Source organism: Balaenoptera physalus, assembly GCF_965194825.1.
Source record: "Balaenoptera physalus genome assembly, chromosome: 18".
Classification (NCBI taxonomy): Eukaryota; Metazoa; Chordata; class Mammalia; order Artiodactyla; family Balaenopteridae; genus Balaenoptera; species Balaenoptera physalus.
The window spans coordinates 63,770,005-63,788,365 of NC_138899.1; the positions used below are offsets into that span (position 1 = coordinate 63,770,005).

The 18,361-nt window shown below is 40.5% G+C and overlaps 1 protein-coding gene across 3 annotated transcripts in view; it reads right to left on the reverse strand.

The window, feature by feature from the left end:
- Window positions 1-18,139, reverse strand: part of KPNA3 (karyopherin subunit alpha 3) — a 91,210-nt gene extending 73,071 nt beyond the window's left edge. Inside the window, exons 1-2 of one of the 3 annotated variants that reach the window (XM_082434469.1) lie at window positions 17,943-18,060; window positions 12,464-12,502 (exon numbers count right to left, since the gene is read on the reverse strand). Coding sequence is in view for 1 of the 3 variants with exons in the window: in XM_082434468.1 (XP_082290594.1) it covers window positions 17,943-18,011 (69 nt within the window). In the remaining 2 variants the exon portion in view is untranslated. Of the gene's footprint in view, window positions 1-9,337; window positions 9,360-12,463; window positions 12,503-17,942 lie in introns of those variants that run through there. The other 2 variants (XM_082434468.1, XM_082434470.1) reach the window with 2 other exon arrangements.
- Between the last annotated feature and the right edge of the window lie 222 nt (window positions 18,140-18,361).

An 18,361-nucleotide genomic window follows, 5' to 3' on the forward strand; every position in this document is an offset into this window, starting at 1 on the left:
TTATGAAAAATTTTTACAAAGTTTAAAAAGAAAAAAAGCCTCAATAAATGTACCTAATTATACATTATTCCAAAACCAAGATACATATATATGATATTCATGGAACTAGATTCAAATTAACAAAATTAGTTCAAATTTACAAAGATACTATCTGTATAGTCCATGGCTCTCTGCTACACAGATTAATATCGTGTAACATCTAGCTGCTAGGTTGTTTACCATCTATGTATGCATCTCTATCATCTATATATAGCCCAATACTTAGTTAACATGATCATCCTTTTCATGCTACCTACTTTTTTCTTCCACATTTGAGTTTTGAGAGGAACATGTAGATGTACTACACAATCTAATTATTTCCATGTCTGTCCAGCTACCTTCCTCCATACTCTGTTCAGCTTTCTACCTCTGCCTCTCTACTGTTATCTTAAATAAAGAAAAATGACTACAGTGTCTACCTGAATACCCTCTGAAAACATTACAAAGATGTTTGGAAAACTGGATATTTACCTTCGCAATTCTAAGATAGGGAATGCAAAGAAAGAGTATACACTATTTCAACAAAGGAAGGGTCTATAACACAAATTCACTGCTGCCCCACTTTCTCTCTCTATAATTTAACGCTTCTACATTTAATAAGAAAACTTTTTGTTGTGTGTTTTTTTACAGTCAAGGTATAATAAACTGGAATATATCAAGCTGTTTCAGAGACAAAAAGTGTTTTAACATCTTTCTTACAATGTATAGCATTTATTAGAGTCATCTTCATTTCAAAAAGGCTTTATTTCCGTAAAGTCTCCTCATTCTATAATAATTTGTATACCATCTTTGGAAGTTACAAATTAACTACCTGTTATCATCAACTATTTTGAGAGAGACAGGATTATTCTTTTACTTCTCTTAGTTGGAGAGAGGAAAAAATTATTTAAAATATTATTTATTAATTTCCTATGTCACATCCCAACCCCAAACAACTGACCAAGAAGGTTCCTTTTGGTCTATAAATGTGCGGTATAATAGTGGGTATTTTTACTTTGAAATTTCATATCAAAAGTGTGTTTTTAACTGGGTATTTAAGGACATGACAATTACTGGTCTGGGTTTTTTGTTTAAGTATAATAATATCATATGTCTAACTATGATATTGTGATTTATAATATGAAATATACAGTTGGTCTTTGTCCACTGTTCCTGGTACAGAGCTCCTAAAACTCTTGGGATTTCCTAAGTGTAGAGCACAGTGAAGGTGTCTTTTGTTATGTTAATGAGGCAACTCTGGGATCACCTCAGGTAACCTAAGGTTGGGGGCTGGATGCCAGACCTGTGATGAGAGGGTTGGAACTTTTAGCCCCACCCCCCAAACTCGGGGGAGGGTAGAGGGGCTAGAGATTGAGTTCCACCACCAATGGCCCACGATTTAATCAATCATGCCTCCATAAAAACTCGGAAGGTCAGTGTCTAGACAGCTTCCAGGTTGGTGAACACGCGGAGATGCTGGAGACTGGTGCGCTCTGAGAAAACATGAAAGGTCCGCTCCTTTCCCCCATACCTTGCCCTATGCACCTCTTCCATTTGGCTGTTTCTGAGTTGTATCTTTTCATAATAAACTGATAATCTAGTAAGCAAAATGTTTCTCTGGGTTCTGTGAGCCAAAGTAACCCAACACAAGGAGGTTTATGGCCAGTTGATCAAAGGCAGGCAGGGGTGGGGGTGGGGAGCAGTCTTGTAGGACTGAACCCTTAACCCATGGAATCTGACGCTATCTCCAGGTAGGTGGCATCAGAATTTAGCTGAACTGTAGGAAACCCAGCTGGTGTCGGAGAATTGCTTGGCGTGGGGAAAAAAATCCACACACTAGAATTGGCGTCAGAATCAGACTTACCTTTTAGACATACATGCTAAAATATTGATATATAAAACAGGATATCTGGAATTTGCTTCAAAATATTCCAGGGAAGGGTAATAGTGGGCAGGAATAGAAATGAAACAAGTCTGGTCAAAAATTATAACTGTTTTAAAATGGTATACAGGAGTTCCATGTATTATTCTACTACTGTATGTTTCAAAGTTTTCTAAAATATTGCTTTTCTTTTTAAGTGTGCTGTGTTACCCAAGTACTAGAATCAGAAAACCTGGTTATCAACTAGGTGAGTGGACAATATTCATTATTTCTCTACGCCCTCGGTTTCCACCATCTGTGAGAAAAAGGGTCTGGACTAAAGTTCTGCATCTTGCTAGTTCAATTTTTTAATGATTCAAGTGAGTATGATTTCTACACTTTATATTTGGCTTAACAATTCTAACTATAATCCATGATGCTTTCACAGCTAAATCTGATGCAATGAACTGAAAACTGTTCATAACCATTACCAAAATAACACTATAGTACTGTCAGTCTGCTTGGCTTCTAAGGGCCAGCTGTATTCATTGTATTACATACACCATTTTTAAAGGGACTTGAGCATCCACAGATTTTGGTATCCAAGGGGGCTCCTGGAACCAATTCCCCACCAATACCAAGGGATGACTGTACTTATCTCAGCTAGGCCTTCATTCCTAGATATTTTGCATTCCCCCAAACACCTTTTCTTCAAGTATTACCTCTCTTAGACTCTTTATTCTCTGGAGATAACTTTGTCAGAGAAAATAGAGGTCATCAGGCATAATCTGTTCCAGTTTCCCTACCCTACTGCAGCCTATCCATACTTCTATCTCTATTTCTTCCAAGTCCTTTCCAACTGAGGCCCCTTCAAAACCTAACCACAACATGTATCTCTTACTTCACATCCGTAACAGCTCCCCAGTATTCCAGGCTCAATCATTTATTCCTTTTCTAGCCAGGTCCTTAAGTCTCTTTTGCTCCAGTTTCTTCACAAACAAGTAGTCAATCCCATACTTCTCAACAACTGAGAAACAACAAAAATAATTCTTTTAAGCATACTTCCTCCTCAAGCTAACCTGTGGTCCCTCCTTCCCATGAGTACCAAATTTTTACACTGAGTTTCTACTGACTGGTTCCATCTACTACCTCAACTCCGACTCACTCCTCACCCTATTATAACCTAGCTCCCAGCCTCCACCACTCTCTGAGTTTTCCATTTAATCACCAGCCCCCAACCACAATGAATGGCTTATTTCAGGTCCTCATCATACCTCTCCTCTGCAGCATTTAATGCTGCAACTGTTATCCCTTTTTCAGGAAACTCTTCTCCCCTAAAGTTCTTTTTTTAATTTAATTTTATTTTCTTCAATTGTATTATTACTATTATTTTTGGGCTGCATTGGGTCTTCATTGCTGCACGCGGGCTTTCTCTACTTGCGGCGAGCAGGGGGCTCTCTTCGTTGTGGTGCGCAGGTTTCTCACTGTGGTGGCTTCTCTTGTTGCGGAGCACGGGCTCTAGGCGCGCAGGCTCAGTAGCCGTGGTGCCAGGCTTAGCTGCTCCGCAGCATGTGGGATCTTCCCGGACCAGGGATCGAACCCGTGTCCCCTGCATTGGCAGGCAGACTCGCAACCACTGCACCACCAGGGAAGTTCCTCCCCTAAAGTTCTGATGCGACTCTTTGCTGTAAGCTTCCTACAGACTCATTCTTCAGTGGCACTCACTAGTCCTCTAAAATGATGTGGTTCCTGGGGTTCTTTCCTCCTAGTCCTCTTTTCTTATTACCCCTACGAGCCCTTATCTATATTCTCTTAAACGCTCTAATCACTGTTTAAACTGTTTTCCAAACCTTCACCACTGGTCACATCATCCTAGAACAGGGGTAGGCAAAATAGGGCCTGTGAGCCAAATCCAGCCCTCCACTTGATTTTGTAAATAAGCTTTGTTTCCCTATTGTCTTTTGCTGCTTTCATGCTCACAGCAGAGTTGAATAGTTGTGACATAAACAGCATAGCCCTCAAAGCCTAAAATATTATGGCTCTTTACAGAGAAAGTTTGCTAACCTCTGTTCTAGAAGGTAAAACATACCTAGTAAATAGTTCTGATAACTTCCTGCCTTTGGCCCCCAATGCCAGTGCTATTAGTCAGACCATCCATCTCTAAGACCCCTGAGAGTTTTCTAACTGTTCCTCCCAAGCTCTCTTCCCACCCTCACCAATCTATCTCCTACAGTACAACCAAAGCAATAGTTCTCAATGCACAAAACCCACTTCCCGATTTAAAATTTTCCCCATGGTACAGCTTGTTCACAATCTGGCCCCAGCCTATCTTTTCCAACTTTCTAAGCACTCCACCTGTAAGAAATACTGAATGAATTTAGTTCCCCAGAGCATATGATGCTGTCTCTTGCTTCCAGACCCACCCAAGATTTACTACCAAAGAAATAACTAAGTAGTCGTGGCTCCAGGGCTCCTTAGTTGCGGCATGTGAACTTAGTTGCAGCATGCATATGGGATCTAGTTCCCTGACCAGGGATCGAACCCAGGTCCCCTGCATTGGGAGCACGGAGTCCCATCCACTGCACCACCAGAGAAGTCCCAGTGGGGGGTTCTTTTAGAAATGCCACAAGAAGGACCAGGTGCGGGACTACCACTACATGCACCAGAATGGTCAGTTACCCATTCTCTAGCTATTGCTAACAAAAATTGCTTGTAAGTCACTTTATTCTGTGCATTAAGGCTACAATAAATTTTAAACACACTGAATAAACCACAATTACTCAGATAGAAACCCACTTTCTTATACCACTTTCGAGTTTTCTGGAGGATACTGAAGTTTGCCAGATATTGATCAGATTGATCAACTCCTTTCATACATTTATTATACTCTAATATAGAAGTGGGCTTAGTTATCTGATGGCCAGTCCTCCTGTCTTCCTTTCCTGTAGATGCTACGGAGGCGTCAGGAATAGTTGTCTCCATGCGGACTAGCCTCATCTTTCCATATAAGAAGAATCACTTCTCCCTTCTGTAAGAATGTCATTTCTCCCCTCTGCAGATTTTTAGATTTCTCCTTTAACTGGTTTGGTAGACAACAATTCTCTTTTATAGTCTACAAACTCTGATTTTATTTTTCAACAATATTTCAGATGTGGACATACTATTGTAATAACTGTCTTGGTAAATATGGTGCCATGAACCAAGATAAGATTGTAGAACTGATAATACTGTTTCTTGCAGTTTCTTTCCTTCACCTGTGTAAATCTCAAGGTTGCATATATATCCAGTTTCACTTTCGCTAACCATCCTGACCAAAATTCCACATTTTGTAAGTTTTCCAGTATTACAGGCTTTGAATCTGAGTCATTCTCTCCACTTTATCATTGCCTCCTCAAGTGATTGCTCTTGTTTGGGTATATAAATCGATTGAAATTTTGGTAGAAAATAATCCAAAAGAGGTTTAACTTTTGAAATTCTGCCTGCAGGAAGTGGAGTTTCCGAGTTATCGTTAAAGTGAAGAAATGTCATTATTTGTTTGAACCTTCTTCTCGTCATAATCTTTGGAAAGATAGGTGTTTCAAGTAAGGGATCAGTCGACCAATATTCTTTCCAGTGTGACTTTATCTGTCTCCATCAAAATTATTAATCCAAGAAACTTCTTCATCTCACTATTGGTTACATCAGTTCATTGTAAAGCCTTATTATACTTTTTATATGATTTTTCATTCTGTTGGTGATACATGTTTGTTTGGGAAGTGACAAACTCAACAAAGTCATTACCAAAAATTAATTCTGTTATTTCACTAACACTTTGCAGGTTATTACATTCAATAGTTACATCTGACACACCTATAAAGTCTTCTAATTTTCGTGAAATGTTGTCTTCAATCCACTCTTCTGTAGAAGCAAAGAAGCATTCTCCAGTACCGTGAGTTTCATTTTCACTTTCCATATCAGAATCAATCGCTAAGGTTTTTTGTCTTTTTTTGGTCTAATATTCACATTGTCTGAATCAGAACTATACTCTGAAGAACTATCATCTTCTGAGACACCAGTATATATGTTGCTCGGACGATCAGAGAAAGTACCTGCATAAAATTCACCTGAAAAATTCTTCTTCACTCAAAATTTCACGATGCATCATTTTTGAAAATTTTATGGTACACTGCATTTATAATATACACAAGGTTGGAACAAAAACCTAGCGGAGCAAAATGTGAATGATAACGACAATCATTAAGTTGTATAATGAACCCCTGATCAATTTTAAGTTCTAAAAACTCTGCATGGTGATGTTAATTGTGTCACTCTCTAAAAAGGTATTGGTACATCTCTGGTCGATAAAGTTAGGGTAACAAAAGACGTATTAATACATCTCTAGTCAATAAATTGTTAAGCAAATTACTTAACTCATTTTCTTCATCTGTATAATGGCAATTTTGTGAGGATTATTTAAGATTATTCTTATAAGCAGAGTACCTTGTACATAGTAAGTGCTCAACAATCATTGATTATTGATATTGATAATCATTGATTATCATTATTTTCATTGTTTTATCCCTCACACTTAGTTCAGAATTCAGATAACTTCTGAGTAAAATAACTGAAGCAAGCTAGTTCTGCACACATTATTTTCAGCTGCATACTGAATATTTCCATTTGAACAAGGTTTGGCTCCCAAAACTTGTTATCCTTACTCCGAACTGTTTCAGTTAGAGTACCCAATCTGTTAAGGTTTGCCCAGGACTTTCCTGGTCTGAACACTGAAAAGTCCCGTGTCCTGAGAACTCCCCCAGTCCTAACCAAACAAGAACAGTCATCACCTTAAATTAGAGATATGTTGCAAACAATAAAAAACAGATTTGAGTTAATTTAAGATACAAGGGGAAGCGGGGAGACAGGAGAATTACTGGAAAAATATAGCACAATTCAAAGAACCAAAGGAAAAGCTAAAGAATCAGACCTATGAAAAAATTAGGATGAAAGCAACTCCAAAGATCTAGGTGGCAGGAATTAATGGAAGATTTCTTCACAGTACTTCTGTCAGGATGAATCACTTAGGTCCCAGTATCAGCTCACTCAAGATTTAAATGCCAGGGGACAGCATCTGATTGGCCTATTTTGTACTATCCAGAAAAAGTGAAGCACTTTAATTAACCAAAAAAAGCAGGAGCATTTAGATTAAAAACTCCACCAAGAGGTATCCAATGGAAGAAGAGTAGCTTCCAAAGGTGAAATCAGAATGCTGTTTCCAAAAGAAAGGGGAACAGATATAAGATCATCGTATCAACTGTTGCTTGAACATGCCATGCTTTCAACACTCCATGATTTAGTCACTGTTATTCACGTTATTTTTCTTTCTGTCTTAGCAAACTCCTCCTTCAAGACCTAGCTCAAGGGTGATGTTCTGTGTAACCTTACTCAGTTTCCCCAGATATAGTCACTCCCTTTCTACATGCTCTCATAGTACTTTGCAAATTATGTACCTATATCACAGAACTTATCATACTGCACATTAAGCATATGCTTAGATATCGGTCTCTCCCACCAAACTGAACTTCCCTAGAGCAAGGATAGCATTATTCATATTTACAGTCTTTGGAATTAACAATGCCTCCCTGGCACATAGCAAATGCTACATAAGTGTTTAATAAATCTGTTATCTAAGTCACTAGGATATAAACTGTATATGAAGCAACAAACTAAAAGGGAAGAAAGGAGCTACTACAGATAAACATGCTGACAGTGTCAAAGAAAAAGCTGACAGACTAAGAGTAAGGGAATGACAGGCAAAAAAAATTATGAAGAGCAAAAACTCCATAAGCACAGAAATTAAGGCCAAAATTCTGACAAATCTAAGAACTTGAAGGCATCACTTATATAAGAGCAAAAAGTAATAGCCATATGCATAATGGTGATTCTCAAGAACCAAGAAAATAACTAAATTATATTCTACTTAAGAAGGCAGAGACATGCATAGGACATTTTTAGAAACACTGGCTTTTCAAAATAAAAGAAAATTTGGTATGCAAACAAATAAACTTATAACCCAGAAAACTCAACAGTTCAGAATGATTAATTCCAAGTTAATATAGTCATGATTCATTTTACCATGTTTTAATTGTTAATGTTCGTATCCTAAGCTGCGACAAATTTTTTCTTAATGGCAAAAGGACAAAGTATAGCTACATCCTCCTTACATATTTAATACTGCTCTACTTTGAAGGTAAAGGAATAGAGACTTGGAAATGAGAATATAGCCAAACCTTATGCTCAGAAAACAAAAAGTCAACTTAGGAATGCTGTCAGTCATGGAAAGAGAATATCACTGACTTTGAAGTTAGATTTTCTAGATACATTTTCTAACTCCTTTACTGGATCCCAAGAAGTCAGGTGACTTTTTCACTTCAAATGTTATTCAAGTCTTTATCATATTTCACCCAAACAACTAAAATTCATTTCACCAAATATGATAACTCTGACATCATGAAATTAAACTACTCTTGATCATCTGAACCGCCTGATCAGTCTAACATCACTATTGGGATGTATTCTGAAGCACACAGCATCACCAACAGAAGGTTTTTTTAAATCAAAAATACTTAAACTAAAGATAATTAAGCCTTTCAAACTAACCTCCAGTTTACAGAAAATTCAGAGGGTCGTAAAAAATAGGAGGAACAGGGCTTCCCTGGTGGCGCAGTGGTTGAGAGTCTGCCTGCCAATGCAGGGGACACGGGTTCGAGCCCTGGTCTGGGAAGATCCCACATGCCGCAGAGCGGCTAGGCCCGTGAGCCACGACTACTGAGCCTGCGCGTCTGGAGCCCGTGCTCCGCAACAAGAGAGGCCGCGACAGTGAGAGGCCCGCGCACCGCGATGAAGAGTGGACCCTGCTCGCTGGAACTGGAGAAAGCCCTCGCACAGAAACGAAGACCCAACACACCCAAAAATAAATAAATTAATTAATTAAAAGGAAAGGAGGGGGGAAATTGATAAATGAAGATTAGTGTTACTATACGTATACAAATACATATTAAAAAAAAAAATAGGAGGAACAAGTTAAGCAACACCACAAAGAGAGACATATCCAGTAATTAGGACAGTCTGATAGGTTGAACCATATGAAATTGGTGATATTTGGCTGCTTTGAACCTCAAAAATGGCAATTTCATGTGGTTTGACTTAATATAAGGAAACTGACCCGATTTCTTCTTCACCAAATTAATGGCATTTTTAAAATGGTGGGGAAAAACAGCAGAAAGGTCGAAGCAACCCAAGGATCCATCAGTGGATAAATGGATAAGCAAAATGTGGTATATCCATACAACGGAATATTATTCAGTCATAAAAAGGAAGGAAATTTTGACACATACTGCAACATGGATGAACCTTGAAGATATTATGCTAAACGAAATAAGTCAGTCACAAAAGGAGAAAACACTGTATGATTCTACTTACGTGATGTTCCTAGAAGAGTCAAATTCATAAAGACAGAAAGAAGAGAGGTTGCCAGGGGCTGGGGAGAGTGGAAATGTAGTTAGTTTAATGGGGAGAGAGTTTCAGTTGGGGAAGACGAAAAAGTTCTGGAGACAGATAGTGGGAATGGTTACACAATGATGTGCATGTATTTAACGCCACAGAACGGTACACTTAAAATGGTTAAAATGGTAAATTTTATATTATGTATATTTTACCACAATAAAAAACATGGTGGTCCTAGAGAAATGGAAATAAAAACAAAAATAAACAAATGGGACCTAATGAAAATTAAAAGCTTTTGTACAGCAAAGGAAACCATAAACAAGATGAAAAGACAACCCTCAGAATGGGAGAAGATACTTGCAAACAAAGCAACCAACAAAAGATTAATCTGCAAAACATACAAGCAGCTTATGCAGCTCAAAATCAAAAGAACAACCCAATCCAAAAATGGGCAGAAAATCTAAATAAACATTTCTCCAAAGAAGATATACAGACTGCCAACAAACACATGAAAGGATGCTCAACATCACTTATCATTAGAGAAATGCAAATCAAAACTCCAATCACCTCACACCAGTCAGAATGGCCATCATCAAAAAATCTACAAACAACCTAGAAAATGGTACAGATGAACTGGTTTGCAGGGCAGAAATAGAGACACAGATCTAGAGAACAAACGTATGGACACCAAGTGGGGAAAGTGGCAGGGGTTGGGGGGGTGGTGGTGGTGGGATGAATTGGGAGATTGGGATTGACATGTATGCACTAATATGTATAAAACAGATAATAAGAATCTGCTGTATAAAAAATTAAATAAAATTCAAAAAAAAATCTACAAACAATAAATGCTGGAGAGGGTGTGGAAAAAAGGGAACCCTCTTGCACTTTTGGTGGGAATGTAAACTGATACAGCCACTATGGAGAACAGTAGGGAGGTTCCTTAAAAAACTAAAAATAGAACTACCATATGACCCAGCAATCCCACTACTGGGCATGTACCCTGAGAAAACCATAATTCAAAAAGAGTCATGTACCACAATGTTCACAATGTTACAATAGCCAGGACATGGAAGCAACCTAGGTGCCCATCAACAGATGAATGGATAAAGAAGATGTGGCACATATATACAATGGAATATTACTCAGCCATAAAAAGAAACGAAATTATTTGTAGTGAGGTGGATGGACCTAGAGTCTGTCATACAGAGTGAAGAAAGTCAGAAAGAGGAAAACAAATACCGTATGCTAACACATATATATGGAATCTAAAAAAAAAAAAAAAAAGGTTCTCATGAACCTAGGGGCAGGACAGGAATAAAGACACAGACGTAGAGGATGGACTTGAGGACACAGGGAGGGGGAAGGGTAAGCTGGGACGAAGTGAGAGAGTGGCATGGACTTATAAATATTACCAAATGTAAAATAGCTAGCTAGTGGGAAGCAGCTGCATAGCACAGGGAGATCAGCTCGGTGCTTTGTGACCACCTAGAGGGGTGGGATAGAGAGGGTGGGAGGGAGACACAAGAGGGAGGGGATATGGGGATATATGTATACATATAGCTGATTCACTTTGTTATACAGCAGAAACTAACACAACAATGTAAAGCAATTATACTCCAATAAAGATGTTAAAAAAAAATGATGGTGGGAGGAGTGTCTTAAAGGAGACTCAAGAAACATAACCCAATGTGATCAGATCTTATGTAATCATGGTTCTAACAACCAAATGTTAAAAAAAAAAAATTAAAGGACAACTGGGGAAATTTAAATGTGGATTACATTAGCTGTTATTAGGAAATGATTAATTGTGTCAGGGTGATGTGGTATTTATTTAAGAACGCACTCTCATTTTTTAGAGAAGTATGTAAGTCTTCGGGAGTAAATTGTCATGACTGACATATAAGAGAATTTTAAAAATTATTTCTCCATGAATGTGTCTTAATCTCCCAGTATTTTACCTATCATAATAAAAAGTTTGGACTTGATTTGGGAAGCAGAAAAAAAAAAAAGGCACTGAAAGAGTAGAAGTTTCAGTTAAAAAGCATATTTTAGGAAAATTATTGTGCTGGTGGTACTTACAATGAAGGTACTTATTTAAGAAATATTTTAGTGCTTATTTTGTTCTAGGCACTGTACTAAGAACTAGGTAATGGAGGTACATATAGGAGAAACAGATAAGACATAATAAAAATATATTATCTAACCACAATGAGGGAAGAAAGGTTCCTAACAACCTGGGGGGGGGGGCAGTGAAGGGAGATTCAGAAAGATTTCTCAGAAGAGCTAAATCCAGAGGTGAGTATTTAAGAGGGGTAGGAATTAACCAGGCAACAGGAGGCAGGGAAGGATATTCCAGTCAGCAGGATAGCCCTGAGAATAGAAACAGAACTGGCAAGCAGGGGAGGGCCGGATTCCAGATTATGTATAAGCATATAAGAAGTTCAGTGTTGCTAGAGCTTAAAGGTGTGGGGATGGGGCGTGGGGGACGGACACAGAACCTGGAAAAATAACCAGGTATCAGGCTTACTAAAAAATCTCATGAACTGGAGGAAGAACACCACTTTGGAGGCAACTTTTCAACTGCTAGATGATAAGTAATAAGGCTGAAAGTAGGCTGGAGGCAGTGGAATAGAGAGGCAGGGCCCAAATCCAGAGACAGCACAGAGATTCAAGCTACATGACTGGCATCTGACTGAATGTGGAAGATGAGGAAGGAGTCCAAGAAACCTCTCAAATTTCAAGTTCAGGTCACAGTGAGAGTGATGATGCCATAAACAGAAAAAAGAAAAAACAAAGGCTTTAAACACTTCGAGCTTGAGAAGCTGATGTGATGCTCATGTGATTAATTTCCAGCAGATGATTAAAACAGATTTAAGTTCCCCACACTGAAATGACCGTTAAAACTAAGGGAACTGCTAATGTGGGCAAGAAAAAGCCAACAGAGAAGTGAGTTGTGGACAGAATCCCAAGGCATGCCTATAATCAATGGGTAGAAAGAAGAGCCAGCAAAGCCAACCAAAAAAGAGTAATCAGTGAGGCAGGAGGACCAGGAAAGATTATATGTCCAGATAGTGAATTTGAGAAAAGATAATTATAGTGTACCTGCTATATGACGTATAGATTCCTGAAAAACTTCATGTTCTGCAAAATTAGGAAGAGAGAGGGAAATATATCAAGACAGTTGGAGCAATAAGCACCTTTAAGACAGAACATATGGTTAATTGGAGCCAAGAGGCATACTCCTGGGCTTGCTATTTTCAACTGTTTCTGTACTTCAACTACTTGTGTTCAACTGCTGCTACTTGGGAGGGCTAAACAGTTAATGTGCTGGTAAAAATCAAATATCAACCAACATGAATTCTGCATGAACTAACATCATTCCTCTTTATCATTCAAGCAAGAATTAGTTTATGTTACAGAAATACATTACAGCAGAACAGATTGTCAAAGGAGGGTTGTAGGCAACAGTATCAATGCTATAAAGTCAATAACAAAAGAAATTATTAATATTTTAGAATAATACTGTACCTTTCACTCCCAAGTACATTATCTAGTCTCTCTTAAAGAGTATTTATTAAATTTTATATACTGGTCACTAAATGACCCTAGGTCCCTACCATCAGAGGGCTTCTTGACAGAGACCACATACTTTAACAGCTGCAATACACACACAGAATTTGTTGTACATCACAGCAATCTATGCCAAAGAGGTAAAGGAAAACTCACTTAGAAAAAAGCACACAGAGAAGGAAAAAAATAGGGACTGACTGTACTAAGTATGTTATTAGTCAGGAAAGGCCCTGTGGAGAATTTCTGAAGGTTTTTTTGAACTATAATGACATGGTATGGCAGAACTGCAATCTTGGTGTTCCAGAGATATATGAAGGAGTATGAGTGAAGAAAGAGTTGGCCAGAGTGAGCCCCACCAAACAGATAGCAAAAGAAGGCATTCAGGAGAACAGCAAATATAAAGGCATGGAAAGGAAACGTACTGGTTACAGCTCCATCTCAAGTACTTTATCATATAGGAAATATAAGGAAAAGCGGTAGGTGAGGTAGAAAAGGCAGACCTTTTTATGAAATTATGTGGGGCATGCTAAGGACTTTTAATTTTATCCTGAACGCAATGGGATGATTTGCCAGGAAAGTAACACAAAAAGATTTCAGAAAGATCAATCCATAAGTTCACTGGGGAGGGAAGATACAGGGAAACCAGGTGCACTATCACACCTGTATAGGTGATAGTGATAGGGGCCTAAACTAGGGCAGGGTGGTAAGGTTGGTAACAAAGGTAAAAATATGAGGGCTCATCAGATGACCAGCACAGAAAAGTGAAGGAAGGGAAGAAGGGAGTCAAAGTCAAGGATAAGGTTTGAAGCTTGAACAGTTAGGTAGTATCTCTTACCAACAGAGGTTCCAGAGAGAGAAGCAAGTTTGGTAGTGCTAGATGAATTTACAGATGAGAAGATATTTATTTATCCCTAGTATTAGAAATTGAAGCCTAAAGTTTAAGTGTTAAGGCCAAAGATATGGGTTCTTATTTTTCAGTGAAACCAATGAACTGGCTTCTTACTAATAAGGAAACTTTGCAAAAGTGAATAAATAGAAGGTAAATAAATCAAATGATAAACAGGATGTCAAAAGTTTTTATTTGCAAGGTTTTAAAATATCAAAATAGGAATTTCCCTGATACAGTCAAGATTTATTAAATATTTTCCCCAGTAATTAACCTTCAGATGTGCATCCATACAAGTCAAGTCTTCGGCTCCACTCAGTGAAGAGACAGTAAAGCACAGTGAGCAAGAGTTCTGGCTTTAGTGTCATGCTGCTTCACTTTAAGTCTAGGCTCTGCCACTTAAACCACCCTAGGACTTGGGGCTAGTAACTTAAGAACTGCAGGCTTCAAGTTCCCTTGGAAGTCAATGTGGATAATAACACATACATACTTCATAGGACTGTGAAGACCAGATAAATAATCCATATAAAGTACTTGGTACAGGCTGACTGTAAACATTCAGTAAGGGTTAAGAATTTTCAAATAATTGAATAGTTGTCACTGATGAAAATGTCATATCTTTGAAGTGTACAGGAGCAAGAAAAACTTGACCTGGATGGCAGTTACCTGCATGTTGGATTTTTAAGTATTTACTAAATGGAACTATGTGTTTCCTAGTTGTAGCTACAAAATCCATTCACCCTACCCAAGCCTTGAACTGCTATCCATGATAATTACTCCCTCCCCTACCTCCATCTATAAACCTCAGGATAAGCATTATCCCCTTTCTCTCCTGTGAGCTTCACACGTGAGAGGAAGAGAACAACGGAAGAGGAGGAAGTTCAAATCCTCATTCCATGTTAGGACCATCCCCGATCTCAATTTTTTGGAAAATTCCTCCTTACATATGGGATAACAGTACCATTCCTCCAGAATTAATTCTAGATATTACTGCCAGTCACCTTTTTCCATTCCTGTAATCATGTTACACCTCCTAACTCTACTCTAGAATAAATTCCTTCAGATCTCTATATCAAGAAGTTTCCAAGCAACTCTTTGCCACAAAAATATTCTCAGACCACCACAAGCCACCTGGAAGGCTCACCTCTTCACTCCTTAATCTAATCTCTTCTTTTTCACCTGGATCCTTATTCACTAATTTCTCACGTGCCCTGTTCAAGTTTAGTCCATACTTTCTATAAAATTCACCAACCTTTCTTCTATGAAGCTATTCCCAACTGAATGACTATGAAACTACTTTCTTCCTGAACCCTCTCCCTACTCACAATTTCCTAGCGTAACTCCACACTTTTATTTTCTTTAGAAAATATGTATTTTATTCTTGTGCCTAGTATCTTATTTGTGTATCAGCTGGCTATATAATTTACAATATGTTTTATCTTTTACCTATCCTATGTGTGAAAAAGCAGGAATGTTATCTCATCAAAGTACATCTCATTGTTTTTGAAATAGCCTGATAATCACTACTATTTAGTCACAGAGCTAAGCTGCAACATAAGTTTCTAGTGTAATATAGTTTCTAAAATGGATAAGACTAAACTAGATACGGTGTCTAGTCTCAGTTATACCAAATTCTACAATAAAGTCACTTGATCAGATTTGACCCCAGTTCATCCTTTAGTCACATTTCTAGCATCCCTCTCTCTCAGCAGTCCTACTACAGCAGTAACTGAAGAGTCCTACATTCTCAGGACTCTTCAATTACCACTCCCTGATGTCTGGAATGCCCCTTCCTTGCTCTCTCCCTCTCCCAGGCCAACTTTCTTTCATCCAGGATCAGCTCACTCCCATTCATCCACTAGGAATCAACCAGAACATCTCCCTTGACTGCTCAGCTCCAAGTCAGGATCTTCTCATGCATTCTCAGAATACACTTACTGATGTACTGCATTGTAATTATCAGTTTACTTTCCTACACTCCTACTGAACTGTAAAGGCAAACTCCTTGAGGTACAGACTGAACAATGTTAGATAGCCAATAGACAATTAATGAATGAATGCTCATACCCACTCCATGACCTTGTGCAGGCTGTACACAGTCTTGAGTTTCCTCATCTAAAGTACTTTCCTCCTGTAAAGTGTGGATAATGCTACACCTAGCTCATAAAGTTGTCACACAATTAAAAGAGGTATCATGAAGCTCTTAGTATAGTGTCTGACACATGGAACTACCATTTGAATGTCTGCTATTTCATGCCTTAGTTACCCTCCTGCATCCTGGGAATTGTAATGTCACCAATATTTTCAGGCTGAAAGGCTTAGCAAGCATGCATCCAGAAGTCACTGGTCACATTCTGATTATCAGCAGATATTTACTGTGTGCCTATTATGTGCAGAAGTCCTTACTAAGTATCACTGAGCTGCCAGAACACAGTAGGGGCAAAAAATAAGACAAAAACCTGTACCAGTATCCAAGAGAGGAAAGACTGTTAATTAGTTCTTCTGTACGAACAATACAGGTATTTTTTCAAACTACATTAACTTTTGCTTTATAATAGGGGTAAGCTTCAAAAACAATTACTGATGGGCAAAGTTCAAAATTAACTCCTATCATCAAGTGGACCAATAACAAGAAGCAGTTCCAAAATTTCTTGTTGCTATTCCTAGGTTTCACTTTTGCTTATAAGTATCAATATTTCTCACAAAAGAAATTTAACCATGACCAGGACATAGATAGATGAACTTTATTTGTCTCAATCAAATGGGAATTCCACAGTATTTCCTAATTGGTATGTAATTTTGTAGCTCCAAAAAATGGCCTGTGTTTTCTCTATTTTGCTACAAAACAGAACGCTGACTGGCATTATTTTCCCTCACCACCTTCTCTCTTTAGGACAGGATAAAATGCACACTTCTTAGTCACAATGGCCCCTTAGCAAGAATGACAAAACTGCAAATCATGTCACCTAGTATTAGAAGAGGAGGCTGTGGACTTGAAACACTTTCCCCCTAACAAATCCAGAGGTGAGAGTCCCATTGAAGTTTGTGCATTAAACTACACTGCTTTTGGTAGCTGCAGAGAGACCTCTAGCGCTGCCTGGATAAGCCGAGTTTGCAAATAGTACCTGCTAATGTCACCTTAATGAGACAATGGCAACATGCTGAGTAGCAACAAACTGAGTGACCACGATGAATGTTTACAGTTTTGCAATCATTTGGAAATTCTACCAGTTTGGAGCAAGAGATATATACAAGGCCGTATGAACGTATGTATCCAATTTATTTCAGTAAAACGTGTCAAAGAAATGATCACCCTGTGCACACTCCCACTACAAGAAAAGGCTAAGAAAACAGATCCTGTGAGCGGAGGTCGGGAACAACGTCTCTTCCAAAGCCTCCACACAATAGATGGTAAACTATTGTCCACCCTCAGCTTGCTCCAAATGCCAGCAGTAAGGAGAGTATGAGCTGGAAAAGCTCAGCACGACTGCTCCAGAGAACCGCACCGGAATATTAGAAAACGGTCCTGGCGCATCCTACCCTCCCCCATCCACCACCCGCCGACAAGTCAGTTACCCGGCTGGTCCCCACCCCCCTCTGCGGGCCGCCACCGCCCGCCTGGGCCCGGCTCGCAGAAGGTAGGCGCGGGGACCGGCAGAGTCGAGGCTCCATGTGCGGCAGCGCGGGAGGCACTGAGGGGGCTGCGCCGGGCGGAAGGCTGCATGGGGAGCGGGCGTGAGCCGCGGCCGCCCCCTCGGTGGGGCGGTCGACAGATCCGGGCGGCAGCATCCCCGGCCCGCGAGGCCCCGGCCCGCGGACCCCGCCTCAGCTCCACACCTCTTTCTCGCCGACAGCAGGCCGCGCCCGCGTGACGGGGCCGAAAACCCCGGTATTTCCAGGTCTCTGCGCCGGCAGCTCCGGGGGACGGCTGCAGCCCGACCCGCGTCCCGCCGCCCGCTCCGCCCAGCCCCTAGCCGCGATGACGAGAGGCGGCGGCCAACTCCGACCCACCGCGAGCCGGCAAGAACCAGCCCGGCGCCGGCCCCCCGCCCCTCCCTGCCGCCTCGGGGCCGGCGCGGCCAGGCGGGCGAGCCGGGCGGGCCCCAGCCGCGGAAGCACACTCACCTCTACATCTCGGCCCTTATTCTTAAAGCTCTTGATGCGGTGGTTCTCCAAGCCGGGGTTCTCGGCCATGGCTGCGCGCTGCTCCGGCGGCGGCTACTCCGGCGGCTGCGGCGGCGAGTCTCGGCGCGGGAGGGGGAGGTGGGGGAGGGCCGGAGGGAAGGGAGGGGGAGGGGGAGAGGAGAGCACGTTCCGTGACGCCTCCGAGCGCGAGGTGGCAGCAGCGCCGGGGGAGGCTCAGGCGGACAGACGGGAGGGGCGGGGCGGGAACTGCGCTGAGGAACCGCCGGCGCCTGGAGAGCATTGAGTCACGTGACGCAGGCGGCCTCCGGCCTGGATGCTAGCCGGCTGGATGTGCCCGCTGGTTCTCGGGATGACCCCCGCCAACCCCCGCCCCCCAGCAAGGACTCCCCCACACCCCC